Here is an 18,097-nt window from a genome sequence, read left to right on the forward strand (position 1 = left end):
ATGTTGTTGTTCTGGTCTTCAGTCATGAGACTGGTTTGATGCAGGTCTCCATGCTACTCTATCCTGTGCAAGCTTCTTCATCTCCCAGTACCTACTGCAACCTACATCCCTCTGAATCTGATTAGTGTATTCATCTCTTGGTCTCCCTCTACGATTTTTACCCTCCACGCTGCCCTCCAATACTAAATTGGTGATCGATTGATGCCTCAGAACATGTCCTACCAATCGATCCCTTCTTCTAGTCAAATTGTGCCACAAAATTCTCTTCTCCCCAATTCTATTCAATACCTCCTCATTAGTTATGTGATCTACCCATCTAATCTTCAGCATTCTTCTGTAGCACCACATTTCGAAAGCTTCTATTCTCTTCTTGTCCAAACTATTTACCGTCCACGTTTCACTTCCATACATGGCTACACTCCATACAAATACTTTCAGAAATGACTTCCTGACACTTAAATCTATACTCGATGTTAACAAATTTCTCTTCTTCAGAAACGCTTTCCTTGCCGTTGCCAGTCTACATTCTATATCCTCTCTATTTCGACCATCATCAGTTATTTTGCTCCCCAAATTTCCTAATCTAATTCCCTCAGCTTCCCTCAGCATTGCCAAACTTAATTCGACTACATTCCATTATCCTTGTTTTGATTTTGTTGATGTTCACCTTATATCCTCCTTTCAAGACACTGTCCATTCCGTTCAACTGCTCTTCCAAGTCCTCTGCTGTCTCTGACAGAATTACAATGTCACCGGTGAACCTCAAAGCTTTTATTTCTTCTCCATGGATTTTAATCTCTACTCCGAATTTTTCTTTTGTTTCCTTTACTGCTTGCTCAATATACAGACTAAATAACATCAGGGATAGGCTACAACCCTGTCTCACTCCCTTCCCAACCACTGCTTCCCTTTCATGCCCCTCAACTCTTATAACTGCCATCTGCTTTCTGTACAAATTGCCACCTTCAGAATTTGAAAGAGAGCATTCCCACTCAACATTGTCAAAAGCTTTCTCTAAGTCTACAAATGCTAGGAACGTAGGTTTGCCTTTCCTTAATCTTTCTTCTAAGGTGAGTTGTAAGGTCAGTATTGCCTCACGTGTTCCAATATTTCTAGGAATCCAAACTGATCTTCCCCGAGGTCCGCTTCTACCAATTTTTCCATTCGTGTGTAAAGAATTCATGTTGGTATTTTGCAGCTGTGAGTTATTAAACTGATAGTTTGGTAATTTTCACATCTGTCAACACCTGCTTTCTTTGGGATTGGAATTATTATATTCTTCTTGAAGTCTGAGTGTATTTCTCCGGTCTCATACATCTTGCTCACCAGATGGTAGAGTTTTGTCAGGACTGGCTCTCCCAAGGCTATCAGTAGTTCTAATGGAATGTTTTCTACTCCCTGGTCTTGTTTTGACTTAGGTCTTTCAGTACTCTGTAAAACTCTTCACGCAGTATCATATCTCCCATTTCATCTTCATCTACATCCTCTTCCATTTCCATAATACTGTCCTCAAGTACATCACCCTTGTATAGACCCCTCTATATACTCCTTCTACCTTTCTGCTTTCCCTTCTTTGCCTAGAACTGGGTTTCCATCTGAGTTCTTGATATTCATACAAGTGGTTCTGTTTTCTCCAAAGGTCTCTTTAATTTTCCTGTAGGCAGTATCTATCTTACCCCTAGTGAGATAAGCCTCTACATCCTTACATTTGTCCTCTAGCCATCCCTTCTTAGCCATTTTGCACTTCTTGTTGATCTCATTTTTGAGACGTTTGTATTCCTTTTTGCCTGCTTCATTTATTGCATTTTTATATTTTCTCCTTTCATCAATTAAATTCAATATTTCTTCTGTTACCCAAGGTTTTGTACCAGCCCTCGTCTTTTTACCTACTTGATCCTCTGCTGCCTTCACTTCTTCATCCCTCAAAGCTACCCATTCATCTTCTACTTCTTCTTTCCCCATTCCTGTCAATTTTTCTATTATACTCTCCCTGAAACTCTGTACAACCTCTGGTTTAGTCAGTTTATCCAGTTCCCATCTCCTTAAATTCCCACTTTTTTGCAGTTTCTTCAATTTTAGTCTACAGTTCATAACCAATAGATTGTGGTCAGAGTTCTCATCTGCCCCTGGAAATGTCTTACAATTTAAAACCTGGTTCCTGAATCTCTGTCTTACCATTATATGATCCATCTGAAACCTGTCAGTATCTCCAGGCTTCTTCCATGTATACAACCTTCTTGTGTGATTCTTGAACTCTTAGCTATGATTAAGTTATGCTCTGTGCAAAATTCTACCAGACGGCTTCCTCTTTCATTTCTTCCCCCCAATTCCATAATCACCTACTATGTTTCCTTCTCTTCCTTTTCCTACTACCGAATTCCAGTCACCCATGACTATTAAATTTTCATCTCCCTTCACTGTTTGAATAATTTCTTTTATCTCCTCATACATTTCTTCAATTTCTTCGTCATCTGCAGAGCTAGTTAGCGTATAAACTTGTAATACTGTAGTAGGCGTGGGCTTTGTGTCTATCTTGGCCACAATAATGCGTTCACTATGCTGTTTGTAGTAGCTTACCCGCACTCCTATTTTTTTTATTCATTATTAAACCTACTCCTGCATTACCCCTATTTGATTTTGTATTTATAACCCTGTATTCACCTGACCAGAAGTCTTGTTCTTCCAGCCACCAAACCTCACTAATTCCCACTATATCTAACTTTAAGCTATCCATTTCCCTTTTTAAATTTTCTAACCTGTCTGCCTGATTAAGGGATCTGACATTCCTCGCTCCGATCCGTAGAATGCCAGTTTTCTTTCTCCTGAAAATGACGACGTCCTCTTGAGAAGAACCTATACGACAGGAAATCTTTAAATTTCAATTTCACTTTTTTCCATGTTTTAATAATTTTTTAATTCCTTGTTTATAAATTTTCTAATCAACATTTGAAAATTATTTTGTAGCTCATTCCATGTTAAAGTTGCTTTGACTCATATGGTCCCACAGAATCTGAAATAAATCAAAACTGCTTGGGCTTCTAAGAAACATATTGCAAGTAATGTAGCTTCCTTGCTTATTGTATTCTGTTTTATTGTGACATCTGTTGTTAATACAGAAATATTTATATTTTCTGCTTTTATCCTCTTGCTGTGATTTGTCAAATTTTACTCTTTAATGCACACTAAATGTTTCAGGTAAAGTCAAGGAAAAAATTGATAAGAAAGGATCTTATTTTCATTTGGTTGCCTGGTCTCTACCATTAATTTTAACCATCACAACAATGGCTCTTGGTGAAATTGATGGTAATAGTGTCGCTGGAATATGCTTTGTTGGTTACTTGAACCATACTGCAAGATATGGTTTGCTTCTTGCTCCACTTTCGGTAGCTGTGGTGGTTGGAGGTTACTTCTTGAGTAGAGGTAGGTTGTCTGGACATACTTAATTTGATTTCAAAATACAAAAAAAACTTTAAAGTTTATTTAATGCTCTCAATTAATAAAATAATAGTAACTATAAATTGTAGCTAATGCCGATCTTGTATTAGTGGATTGGTTTGTCCCTCACAGTAAGAAAACATAAATTAATAGCAAAGCAATTTGAAATATATAGCAGTTTATCTTGCTTGGCTATTAATTACCTGTTGATTAAAGTAAATAATCTTTGCATAATCATCTTGTTTTCAATAGAACACATTTGGATATTGTAGGTGTTGCTTTTGCTTCTTTCATTGCTATCTTTTGATGTAATAATTTTCATAACATAGCAGATTGAACATTTTATGTTAAGATTTTCATTGTTTTTTCAGTAATAATTAATTTCAAAAAATTTTTCGTCTTATGTAATGTCCAAGTTTATATTCTGTGATGCCACGAGGTCATTCAGTATTGATGTAATTATGTTATTTAATGATATGTCATTAAGTCTACAACTTTTAGTGACATCTGAGAATTCATGCCAGACTGAATCTCGAAATCTGATTTCTTACTTTTTGTGAGCTGTCACCTTCACTATTTGCCTAGCTGTGGACACATTCTGGTCTGACTCAAAACTATCATTGTCACTGATGCTTCCACCTATGATACCCAAGCACTATTACCAGAGGTGCCCCTGCGGGGTGTATGGGAATAACACCACTGTGGGTGAAGCATAGGGGCGGGGGGGGGGGGGGGGGGCAGGGCAGACAGATTTGTTGGAATGCTGTGGCATACACTGCCACAGTTCTACAATTGATATGAGACCTGATGTGCCAGCACATTGGGCTGTCATAATATGTATCAAATTCAAATGACTCTTGCATGTTTACAGCAGATATTCTCTCTCTCTCTTTTAAGATCATAGTAAGGAGTGTTCCAAAAAGAATATATATATTTCAAACTTATATGTTTTATTGAACTGTAAGGCATACATCTATGAATCTTGGAACACATGGCAGTATGGATCCACATCTTCAACTCTTTAAGGGTCAATGTCAGTGTTGGTGCATCACTGTTGTCCTTAATGCAACCCCACAGGAAGAAGTCACAGGGTGTCAAATCCAGTGACCGTGGAGGCCAGCTAAGAAGTGCTAAGTTGCCAGCTCTTTGATGAACAATCCACCAGTTCGGCAATGTTGCAGTCATATATAATAACTCCACTTGGCAACTCCAGTGATGGAGTGCCCTGTCTTGATAAAAAATGAAGTTGTCCTTGTTTAGCCTCAGAAACAACCAGTTTTGTCAGATAGCAAGGTACTGCTGACTGGTAACCATTTTTCCATCGAAGAAGATTGGGTCATAGACAGATGAGTGGCGTATTGCACAAAACACATTGACTTTGGGAGAATCTCATACATATTCAGTGTTGTGTAGGCCCCAAATTGAAACATTGTGTTTGTCCACTTTCCCTATAAGATGAAATGTCGCATTGTCAATGAATTTGATGCATTGTGCAAAAGTGTTATCATTATCAATAGCATTCTGAAGCTCATCAGAAAACACCACATATGCGCTTGTTATTATGACATAGATCCTGTAACAGCTGTTACTTGTGTGTCTTTATAACCAACTGATACTGATAACTCAAAAATGCCAAATTGTTAGACAGTTGTAACTCTTGGCTGACATGGTGAGTTGATTTTGTAGGACAATGTTGGAAAGTGGTTTGGATTTGCGCATCATTTTTGTTGGAAACACGAGGGCACCCAGAACTGTTCCCTTAACATCCTGTGTGTACAAACCATCGATACCATCCGCGAATGTTCCACCCATTTGGAGGATCAGTTGGTGCACCAACCAGAAACTCCTTTGCAGTCTAATCACGGAACTACTCTTTACTAACTCGAGAACACAAAATGATTTCTGCAGTAGTGTAGCCATTTTGCAACATGTGACAGTAATTAAGTAAACAGAAGGCAAACAGCATCTAGCCGCAATGAATATAAACTAAACAATGTAATCATTCCTCCACTAACTGAGCTGTGGTGAAGTGTTCGATAATTTCAACAGCACAATACTTTGTAATGTGTATTTTCTGAGGTATATCTTCTCTAGTCACAAAAAATTAGAGTCAAAATGTGATGGTGTACAAGACCTTTATGATATATAAAGAAGTGTCTCACTTGAATTAATATTGTTAAGAGACTGAATGAGCTCTGTTAAACACAAGTGCCTTGTATAAACAATAAAATTTACTTCAATATATCTAAAAACAAAGATGATGTGACTTACCAAATGAAAGTGCTGGCAGGTCGACAGACACACAAACGAACACAAACATACACACAAAATTCAAGCTTTCGCAACAAACTGTTGCCTCATCAGGAAAGAGGGAAGGAGAGGGAAAGACAAAAGGATGTGGGTTTTAAGGGAGAGGGTAAGGAGTCATTCCAATCCCGGAAGCGGAAAGACTTACCTTAGGGGGAAAAAAGGACGGGTATACACTCGCGCACACACACATATCCATCCACACATATCATATATATGTGTGGATGGATATGTGTGTGTGCGCGAGTGTATACCCGTCCTTTTTTCCCCCTAAGGTAAGTCTTTCCGCTTCCGGGATTGGAATGACTCCTTACCCTCTCCCTTAAAACCCACATCCTTTTGTCGTTCCCTCTCCTTCCCTCTTTCCTGATGAGGCAACAGTTTGTTGCGAAAGCTTGAATTTTGTGTGTATGTTTGTGTTCGTTTGTGTGTCTGTCGACCTGCCAGCACATTCATTTGGTAAGCCACATCATCTTTGTTTTTAGATATATTTTTCCTACGTGGAATGTTTCCCTCTATTATAACCAATAAAATTTACTGAATGATAAGTCAAGTTTAGTCTTTTAGAGGTAGTATTCAGGTAAATTTTGTAGGTGAGGTGACTTTGTCAAAAGGTAGTAGTTTGTGTTGTGAAAGTGGAACTGGTGCAGAACAGAAATCTTGAACATCTTGGATAAGAGAGTTGGAATTCAAAAGAGAGAGTACAGTAGGACAGATCAGAAAAGCCCATAATGAGATTTGCGCTCTGCAGCGGAGTGTGCGCTGATGAAACTGCCTGGCAGATTAAAACTGTATGCCAGGCAGAGACTCGAACTTCGGATCTTTGGCTTTCACAGGCAAGTGCTATATGTGCACTTGCCCACAAAAGGCAAGGGTCCTGAGATTGAGTCTCGATCTGGCACACAGTTTTAGTCTGCCAGGAAGTTTCAGAAAATATGGATTGCTCTCATACTGCATTCTTGCACCTACAAACTACTTTTAAATTTACAAGTATCAGCTTGGTTATGGGAAACTTGGAAATTTTAAAAAGAAAGTTTGTTACAGTAGTCTCCCCCCCCCCCCCCACTCTCTCTCTCTCTCTCTCTCTCTCTCTCTCTCTCTCTCTCTCTCTCTCCCTCTCTCTCCCTCTCTCCCCCCCCCCCCTCTCCCCATCCCCCCCTCTCTCCCTCTCTCCCCCCTCCCCCCATACAAGAGACTATTAGTGAGTAGATCTAACTAGTTGTGTGATGAGTGATGAACAGAAAATTTTAAAACCTTTGTTGAACACTTCCTGTATGCATTTTGGAGAAGACTGGACAGTTTGTGAAAGAACTAAAACCTGTGAATGTTATATCACTAATGAACTTGGGTCAGATGAAATAGAACAATGAAGCCATTTACTTTTTTCTTCTCTTTCTTCTTGTACTGGTTTTAATCAGTCTCCTGTCATATATACGTGGTACAACTGAAGCCCTGTGTGATGGAGATATTGCAGGGCCTGTAGTAATTTAGGCATGATATCATTAATGGGAAGATAGTGGGAGGGGCCATTTTTATCACCTTAAATAACAGTGATGCTTACAATCAACTTTGATCTTATGTTAATGTTGCTCCCACAGACTTTCAATCTTTGACAGCATCAAATATTGAATGGGTCACTGTGAAAAACACAGGAAGAAAAGATCATGGATTCACTGAGTATTTAGTTAAAATGCAACTATACTTATTTGTTGCTGATATCTTTCAATAGTATTAGAGGAAAAATTATTTTGTCACACTAATATCTCATTCCTTCACGAGAAAATTATTGATGTTTACTCTACGTTATATTTCTTTTACAGGTTTGGTAACTCTCATAAGGCTGAAAATTGGGAGCCATGATATAATTTCTCCAACAGCAAGTGCAAAAATCAGGGAAACCATTGTTCGAATGGGACTTTTTTCCCTCTTCCTTCTTGTACTGGTATTAGTTACATTCACCTGCCATGTCTATGAATACAGAAATCAGGCTAAGTGGAATTATAGTTTCAGAAAGTATATTGTGTAAGTATGTTCTTTTATATAATTTTATGTGATTTTATTGCCAAGCAGTATTCTTGTTCAATTCTTTCAGACCAGTGTCAGCAGATTATGATAGAAAAGGTTGTAAATATTGTTGATGGCCACTGTAAGACCACCACCCTTCACCAAAAAAAAAAAAAAAAAAAAAAAAAAAAAAAAAAAAAAAAAAAAAAAAAAAATAATGTACGTAGCTATGTTATAAAAGGTCTTTATCACTGCAGGAAAAAAATTACATTCAATTTTAGATGACTGCCAACGTTAATTTTGCCCAGTTTTACCTTGTCTGATGTGAGGCTTAAATAATATGGTAGTAAAATAGTCTTTTTGTAAGCAATAAACTGTGTTGCCTTGAGAGACATTGCATTTTATAGAAGAGATGTGGAAGGAAATAAGCATACTGGGCAAAAGTAGGCACAGAAGGTAGGAGATGAGGTACTGCTGGAAGGAAAGCTGTGAGGATGGGTTGAGAGTCATGCGTGAGTAGCTCAGCAGGCAGACCACTTGCCCATGAAAGGCAAAGGTCCCGAGTTTGAGTCTCAGTCTGGCACATGGCTTTAATTTGCCAGGAAGCTTCAAAAGTAAGCATCCCTCTAGGAGACAACACACTAATAAATACTGTGTAACACAGCATCTGGCATTGATAATGACCCCAGTTTGGTGAGAAATGGTGTCTACAAGTCATTTATGAATAGATCCCATAGAGCTACTAAATTGCAGGAATTTTGTTTGCTATGTTTCACCTGCTGATCCAAATAGTCCCAGATATTTTCCATATGATTTAGATCAGGTAATTTAGTGGATCAGCTGAGGTGTGATGGAGTGTTTGTGTGTACATCAAACTGGGAACATATACATACAGCCCTGTGATTACAGCTGCTTCATCTTGGAAAACAATAATGTCCTTAGCATAACCATCATAATGCTGTAAGGGATGACAATCCTTAATGCAACTGCTTGGCAGCGATTAAATTTTTTTTTTCATTTTTTATTTTATTTATTTATTTATTTATTTTTTTCAGCCATTGGTAGCACTGGCAGGGAGTATATTTCCCCTCCACTGCAAGGCCTTAATTTGTGTAGAAATCTTGAATATGTAACAAGTGTTTGTTAGGCAATGCAGTACACTATATTGAGCAAAAGTGTTTCAAATGAAACAGCAAAATACAAGTATTCTGTTTAGCAAAGAGTATTCATGTATGATTGACATGTGTTTACAGAATCAGAAAATGCGGTAAGGAGATCATTTAAGAGATATTTCCTGATGTTCAAGTTCCGAATTGGAGTACAATTGATTGATTGATAAATAAATTTCATGGAACAGGAAGTGTTCTTGACAGAAAACATAGCCACATGCAGTACTCTCTGGAGAAACTGAATAACATTGGGCATGCTCTGGAATGGTCCCTACAAAATCAGTTTGACATCTTAGCAAATGGGAATTTCATATGGTTCTGTTCAAATGGCTACAGAAGTTACTGAAGTTATGGCCCCATAAAATAACTGCAGTGCAAGAAGTTAAACTTGGTCACCCTGCAAGAAGGTTATGGTTTCGTAATTTGATTTTGAATAGTTTGCGTGATGGAGAAATTGACCCTGACCTAACTTTTCAGATGAATCATGGTTCCACCAAAGCGGATACATTAATCCCCAAAATAACCAATAATGGATTTCTGAAAAGCCTAACGTAATATATGAGGCACCCCTGCATGATCATTAAATAGGAGTGTGATGTGCTATTAGCCATGATAGAATATTAGGCCAAATTTTTTTTCCAGGGAACAATTAACAGTGAGAGATATGTGGAAAACATTTTGCAGCCTCCCCCCCCCCCCCCCCCCCCCAAATTAGCTGACAGAGAATGTGCTTTCGTGGACTTCCAGCAGGATTCTGAGATGGCACACAGCCTACTTCTCATGCCGTGTTTCAAGATAGAGTTATTGTATCAATAACAACTAGCAACATATGGCCTCTTTGTTCCTAGCTCATGGAAAGGGGGTGGGGGAAGAGATTAAAAATGAAAGTGTAAGTGTACAAATCAACTTAAAATTAACATTTGTGAAGAAATTGCTGCCATTCTTGGAAGGAACAGCAGAGTGTAACGAGCAATTTCCAGAGCATGTGTCAGAAATGCTTGAACAATGAAAGGAGGCAGTTCCAGCTTCTCCATGCTTAAAACACGAGTAGTTGACTTTTTTTTTAAGTGTTTGTGTTGTGTATGTTAGAAATAAGTTATCCGACAAAACATACTATATTTACTGTGGACCCCCTGTCATCTGCACTGCGGGCAGAGCAGTCAGCCTGACCAGCCAGCTGCATGCTGCAAAACATGACTGTTGGAAAATACATTCTGGTTGATGTTTACAGGACCTGAATCAGTCAACCTAAGTCATGGAAAGAAAAACACCCTTGTAACGTGACAGAGCCACCTCCATCCTGAACTACACCATCCACTCACTGTGAGGTAAACACCTCATCAGTCCATTGGTGCACTCAGTGCCTTGCATAATTTGTAAAGAGCCAAATTTGGGATTCATTGGACCACACTGCACACCTCAAGTTAGTTATCATTCAGTTTCTTCGTTGTTTGAGCCAATGAAGAAGTGAAGAAATGTAAATAGTGGTCCTTTGTGAGGAACCTGACTCCAAATGTCCATTGCAGGCAGTTCCCTTGGCAATGTTCGCGTGGTAATGTAATTGATTGAGATGGACGTGCATTCACTGATAACAGCAATTTCTGTCATGTTTGAAACTGACTATCATTGACAAGACATGGCACTCATCTCCAATCTCTGTTGGTTTGGAAATTTTTATTAGCACCGTCCGTACACCATGTTACCTAGTTGTGAGTGGTACATCATTCCTTGTAGATGCGTTAGACAGTATGCATTGATGCACCAACAAATTGGGCAACTCCATTTGCGATGGATTTTTTTATGTGCGTGCGTGCGATGCACCAATTGTGACGGATTATACGTTGCTGCTGCAATGCAATTTCTTTTATAATTTTTGTTCACCTACCTCTTTACAGCGGTCAATCTTCGCACATAAACTCCTGACTGTAGCTACTTACGAGATCACAGAAAAGCAGTGTTGAGGAAACTGTAACCTCATAGCTACACGCCGGAGGCCGCTATAAGTAAAATTTGCTGAAAATTGTCTATGTACTTTAAAGAAATGATTCAGAAAGGGGATGTCACTCGTACTTTAAACATGAAGTTCAAATTTAAACCTTCAATAGATCTTTATTGTCGTGAAGCAAGATCATCAGCCCACATTTACGAAAATTACTAAAGTTTCTGCTCACAGTTATCACCATACCTAAAACAGCCAGAACTTTTACCTTCCCAAATTCCGAAACCAATTACTTGTAACACAGTCAATGATCGGCCAATTACTTCTGCACATGATATTCAGTGGTTGTCTTTAGTAAAAGTTTATGCTCACCATAAAATACTCAGTAAGAATATACTCTGTACTGCCACGCTATATAATTCAAAGTTCACTCGTGATTTTCGTTGGAACGAATTATCACAACACTCTAAAGTTTTCATAAACAGTTTCTAGTCACTACCAGATACCATTAACACTGGACCATAAGGCGGAAGTCACCCCAAGACTTCATCTTACACATAATCCGAAAAGTCACATCCAGTATAACCGCCTCCAATCAAAGATAGATCGCAACTCCCTCTCACTCCCCCACACTCAAACTATATCTCCTCGCTATGCAGCCAACCATTTTGCTTCTCATTGGCTGTCAGCACTTACGACCAATGAGAACTCACTTCTAGGGCGCGGCTCGTGCCAAAATTTAGCAAGCACCAACCACTTCTCTAGGCTCGATGACGTCATCAAATTAAGTAACACAAAACTCTCTAATTAAATAAACAAAACAAAAATGAACTATAAGCTTTACTCTACACCTGGAAATTTATTATGTAGTCGCGAATGTTCTGGCTGTCTTAAATACATAAGCATACATACTTGGACATCTGACATTCACTAGTAGGGGAACCACTAGTGGATTTGTTCCCACGTTACAGACATTCACATTACACATTCACTATGTTGTCTTGGACCCATACGAACAAAATGACTATTACCGACTGCTGTTCTGTCACGTCTCCATGTTGACCACCTTTTTGCACTGACCAGGAGTGACATGTCACATCACTGCCACGACATCGTCAGCAGTGGAGGGTCACATGACTGCCTGGTACCAGTTCTGCACCTACACTTCTACAGAAATCCAAAGTGACCAGTATGTGGTTTCAAGGAGGTGGCCAATATTTTGTTTGATGAGCTTTGTATATACAAGTGTAATCCCAAAAATAAGGTCTCCAAGACACTAGGGGCACAGGGAAGCTGCTTGTGTGGCTGTTGGGCATGTTGTTTTTTTCCTTGCTCCCTCCACTCTCTACAGAGACCACAGCATATCTGCTGGAGCTTTCAGTCTTGGCTTGGCAGCCAGTTACAGTGGAGCTCCCATTAGCCACTACCACCAGGTGCGAAGTTTGCGGAGTTATTCGGTTTTTGAGTGCCAAAAAAGCGTTAAAGAAATCGACATTCATCAACAGTTGACAGAAGTGTGTTAAGAGTCATGCATGGATGTCAAAAAATGTCCAGAAGTGGTGTATACAGTTGGCAGGTGGTTGTACTGAAATTTGTGACGTGGAAAAAATTGGGAGACTGCCAATTCCCGAATAGACAATCACAAAGGTTGAACAAAACTTGTTTCAAGATCGGCGTATCGCTTCCAATGAGCTCTGTGATGTTGTTGCTGAGATTTCTTGAAGATTCAGTAGTCTTGGGTGATGAAACTTGGGCTTTCTGCTTCACATCTGAGACCAAACAACAATTGTGTGTGTGGCGACATTCTGATTCACCCAAGCCACAAAAATTCAAAAGCACACAGTCTGCTAGCAAAGTCATGGCAACTGTATTTTGGGATCGAAAGAGGATATTGTCGGTCAACCTCATGGTTCCTGGAACAACAACAACAAATGCCAACAGGTGCTGTCAGACATTAAAAAGCTCATACAGACATTTCAGAACTGAAGAGTTATATTGAGCAAGGGTGTAAGCCTTCTCCATGACAATGCCTGCCCCCACATTGCCAATCAAACTGTGGATCTTCTGCAACGGTTTGGTTGGGACATCATCACCCATTCACCCAACAGTCTGGCCTAAGCACCCAGTGACTACCACTTGTTTCCCAAGTTAAAAGAACACATGGCTGGAAGGCACTTTAGTGACAACAATTAGGTGAAAGAAGAGGTCCGGCGATTCTTCTATAACATGGCTGTGGCCGGGTATGACATGGACATACAAAAATTGCTACACACAAAAATGCGTCAATTGAAACGACAACTATGTGGAGAAATAGGAAAATGTTGAAGCTTCAAAACTATGTACAACTTATTGTAAATAAACATTTCTCTATATTTTTAAAAAATTAGAGACCTTGCTTTTGGGATCACCCTTGTTTAATGAGGAAAGTGAGAAAGGGGCAGCAGTTTATGTCCCATTCTTTTCAACTGTATTTGCAGAAAATTTTAGAATCTGGAATGAAAATTTGCCGTAACATAAAATTTCACCAGTCATGTTGGAGAGAAACAGTGGAGGTTTTCAAGTAAATTGTTTGGAATTTGCTGGCGATTTTGTTACACTTTCATGCAATCTAACAAATGTGATGATGTAAATCAATCTCTTGGAGGAGGTAACCAACAAAATAGGCATAAGAATCTCTATTTACTTGTAAAAAAATTCCCAAACATAAAATATTCTATAATTTCCAAAATGGTTTAGAAAATCTGCTTTAGATGAAAGAATGTACAAGATGGAAAGAGCTCATCATATCATAAAGAACATTTAAAAAATGTAAATTGTCTGAGTACCTTCTGGATGCAAGAGGTAGGAAATGTTAACAAAAAAAAATATATAAAGAAGAAGAAAAGATAGATAGGGGCTATTTTCGTCTTAAAGTGTTACACATTGAAGGGTTCCAGGATAAGAAGGAAAAGAAACAGGTTCACCATTGACTGAGGAGAGGAAAAAGCAACACAGTGAAAGGATAGAGGAATACTGGAAGGAAGGGAAGAGGAAACAGTAGAATGTGAGGATCTAAATTGACATTTCATCCTCTGTAGGCCTACATGAGAAGAGAAAATAGAAAGCTGTTACTTTGGGAAAAAGCCACTCCTCTTCTTTCACTACTTGGCTCCTGGTTATGTCTGCTGCTACATCTTAGGTGTTTATGTAACTTCATTGATTCATGGTTAAAAATCCATGTAATAGGAATATTAGTGTTAGTCAGAATCTACATCCTGGAATCCAGATATTTTGACAAATTATATAAGCAGTGCCTAACAAGGTACTGTTATACTTCAGTTTTAAATCTTTATGGATTTCAAATTTACTGGTGTGTGCATGGTGTTTATCAGCAACTTGTTACAGACTTTTGCACCTGAACACTTTTTCTTTTTTAAAGAAATATATAGATTATACAGAGGAGGACATAGACAATATGGAGATTATTTTTGTTGGCAGTATTGTGGTTGTGAATTTCAGAATTCACCTTAAATTCATTCGTATTATTAATCACAAACACAGTAGGGGAGTAATTGTGTTAGAATGTGAGGGTAACAATCCCAAAGGCCCTTAAGAAGCTTAACTACAAGCTGTTCAGTTATCAACTTTATGTAGTATTCTGACAATGGAAAGTCCAGGATGGAATAACAATAATATTAAAAGGGTAGATTGCTATTCAGCACATGGAGAAGGCTTGCAGTTTCAGAGGGGCACAGTGAAAAAGACTGCTAAACATTGAAGCTTTTGGACAAAAAAGTCATTTGAAATAGAAAATTCATAACACACATACACACTTGTCCACTATCTCCGGGCACTGGGTCCTGAACGTGGACTGTGCGACTGATGTGAGCAGCGATCTGCTGGGATGGGTGGTTGGGGTAAGGTGATGGAATGTGGTTGGAGGGGGACAGATAGGGTAGGAGTAGGGGAAGATGCTGTGCTGCATGTGGGAGCATGCAGGAGCATGATGAGGGTGGGGAGAGGGACAGGATGGGCTGCTATATGCAGAGTCAAGAGGTTGTACTGGGGGGGAAGGGGGGAGTAAAGAAGGGGTAAATACTAGTAGGCGCCTTGGTGGGATAGAAGGCTTGTGTAGTGCTGGAATGGAAGCGGGAAAGAGGATAGGTAGGTGGAGGACAGAGACTTGCGAAGGATGTGGCCAGGGACAGGGGTGAAGGGGTACAGGAACAAAGGGTGTTTTGCCATTCAGAAAAGCTGGTGTGTGTAACAGGAATCCAGATGGTGCAGGCTGTGAAGCAGCCATTGAAGTGAATGAAGCACATCTTGTTGAGCAGCATGTTCAGCAATTTGGTGGTCCATCTGTCTCTTTCCCACAGTTTGGTGCTGGCCATTTATGCAGACAACAGACAGCTTGTTAGTTGTCATGCCTACATAAAAACCAGCACAATGGTCGCAGCTTAGTTTATAGATCACATGGCTGCTTTCACATGTAGCCCTGCCTTTGATAGGGTAGGAGATGCTTGTGACTGGGCTGGAGTGAGTGATAGTGGATGGATGTATGGGACAGGTCTTGCATCTAGGTCAATTACGGGAATATGAGGAAAGGGGTTGGAGCGCTGGAGCAGGTCTGCGGATGGGGAAGGTATTGTGTAATTTTCGTGGGCGGTGGAATACCTCTGTAGGAGGGGTGTGGAGGATATTCACTATTTGATGGAATGAAGGGAGTTAGTCAAAACCCTGGCAAAGAATGTGATTCAGTTTCTTAGGCTGTGGGCAGTACTGAGTCATGAGAGGAGTGCTCCTTTGCAGCTGGACAGTGGGTATATGGGAAGTGGTAGGTGACTGGAGAGATAAGGCATCTCGCACCCTATTGAAGGCAGGACTACCTGTGAGAGCTGCCATGTGATACATAAACTAAGCTGAAACGACTGTACTGCTTTCTATGTGGGTGTGACAACTAACAGGCTGTTTGTCCACATGAACAGTCACCGCCAAATTGTGGCCAAGAGACAGCTGGACCACATCCCTTCACCCCCCTCCCACACAACTGGATCTAGCAGCACATCCTGTCCCCACATCCATCACATCCCTGCACATTCCTACAGGCAGCACAGCATCTTTCCCCACTCCTACCCTGTTACCCCTTGCCCTCCCCACCCTATGCCTCCTCCTTACTCCAAGCACCCACCCCAGAAAATTGCTGCTGGTGTCAGACACATTCCCAGTCAGGCCGCAGAGCCCGTGGAGACAGTGGGCATGTATGTTCAAGTTGTACTTGTGTGAATGTGTGTGTGTGTGTGTGTGTGTGTGTGTGTGTGTGTGTGTCCAAAAGATTAAATGTTCAGCAGTCTTTTTCATTGTGCTTGTCTGTGACTCAGCACCTTCTCTGTGTGGTGAGTCATGTAACATTTGTATTTTTTTAGAACCTTTTCTGATGAACAGATAAATTTTTAACCTAAGTTGCATTGCGTCCCAGAAGATTATGCCACAGGGCAATATTAAGTGAAAGATCATTACAGAGAAAGAGAGTTCTAAGTGCAAAACAGGCAGAACTGAGTGTTTTGGTTAACTTATCCATGTTCTACTGCTACTTTAGTTTATCTATCTGGATGCCTAGAAAATTGACATATAAAGTTTCAACTAGTGTATGACATTTATCTTTATTTCTGTGATGTGTAAGTAATTTTTATTTATTTGTAATTGCATAAAGGGAGTTTTTGTAAGATTGAGAATTAAACTGTTTGTTGTGAACCAGTTGTTACCATCATTCCCTACTCTCCTCAGTTTATGTGGTATGGATATATTTGAACTCTATTAATATACGTGTATCAGCCATAAACATCACAGTTTTTAAGACTGTTCCAATATCCCAGCTGAATCATTTACACATGTCAAGAACAGCAGTGAGCCAAGCACTGAACCTTTGGACCACATATTTAATGTTTCATAATTTTGTTTTATTGTTGTGGTATTATTTGTTAGAGTAATTCGTTGTTTTTTGTTGTTAAAGAGTGTCTACCCATGTATGTTTTAGTTCCAGTAGAATTTTATGTTCAAGACAAGTGAGTGTGTTTGCAAGATCACAGATAATGCAAACATGATTTGTTTTCTTGTTTGTTTCTGTCAGAAGAGTTGTGATGTTTATATCACTTTCTCTGTAGAGAATCCTTTATGAGCATTAGAGTGCACTTAGATGGATGGAGAAGTGTCTGTAACTAAAGATCACTTGCTTATCTGCACTTTTATAAATTATTTTTAACACTGCATATTTCAGTCTTTCAGGAGCTTCACTTTGACTTATTACAAAGATAATTTGGGGGGGGGGGGGGGTGAGGGGGGGAACTATTATGTCAGCACATAGGATTACAGTATTTTGGTGAAAATGTCATCAAAGCCAGAAGAGTTATTGATTTTCACTGAACTCATTGGTAGTTATGACCTCTTTAACATTGATTTGGCAAAACTGATATTTGCTGGTGGAGTACGCAATGTTTGTTCAAGTAAATCTAATGGATCTTCTTTCCGTGGTCCTTTTACTAACATTAATTTTAGCTATCATTGGAAAGAATTCAGTTAATTTAGTGGCCAATAATTTGAGTTTCTCATCAGCTGTCTGGGTGCTGGAGTAATTAGGGATCTGAATGTGATTTGCCTTACAAAAGTTGCTGTTGCAGTGTTTAGTGAAGGTAATTTTTTTAAAAAAATAGTGTCAGGATTAATATTGGTTTATGAGAAGCAATAGGAAATGGGAGGAAACTAAAGTTTTATTAACAAAGGAAATAAATAAGAGAATAAAATATAATAATCTATAGTAATTAATAAAGTCTTCAGGCAATTTTTGCACTTTCCACTATATTTACGCTGATTTAAAAGTATTGTTTTATCAGTACACATGAAAGATATCTGCCAAGCTATCTCCCAGTTAATTTACTCCTGTGAGAATTGTGTCTCTTCTGTATGAATATGAGGCAACATAAATTATAATGCAATTGGTGATTTACTTCCTGTCATTTCCACCAAGTGCTTTTGTCCTATGCTGCCTGTGAATAATTTGCTGTAAAATTGCCTCAAAATGTGAAATGCTCATTTTAATATACGTAACTTATGTGAAGCTACCTGCCATAAATGTTCCCTTACAATGTTTTCTAATTCTGTCTATATCTTTGACAGAGCCCAATTTTTTTTGTGGATCTTGAGAACCTGAAGTAAGGTTCTAATGTTCCTTGTACAAAACCAAAAATTGATATTTCTGGTTCTGATCAAT

The 18,097-nt window shown here is 39.2% G+C and overlaps 1 protein-coding gene across 1 annotated transcript in view; it reads left to right on the forward strand.

Annotated features, from left to right (window-relative positions):
* Window positions 1-18,097, forward strand: part of LOC124776962 (smoothened homolog) — a 103,029-nt gene that overhangs the window by 64,184 nt on the left and 20,748 nt on the right. Inside the window, exons 7-8 of the mRNA XM_047252199.1 lie at window positions 3,196-3,420; window positions 7,563-7,764. Coding sequence (XP_047108155.1) covers window positions 3,196-3,420; window positions 7,563-7,764 — 427 coding nt within the window. The remainder of the gene's footprint in view (window positions 1-3,195; window positions 3,421-7,562; window positions 7,765-18,097) is intronic.

Source organism: Schistocerca piceifrons, chromosome 2 (genome assembly GCF_021461385.2).
Source record: "Schistocerca piceifrons isolate TAMUIC-IGC-003096 chromosome 2, iqSchPice1.1, whole genome shotgun sequence".
In the NCBI taxonomy this organism is placed as follows: domain Eukaryota; kingdom Metazoa; phylum Arthropoda; class Insecta; order Orthoptera; family Acrididae; genus Schistocerca; species Schistocerca piceifrons.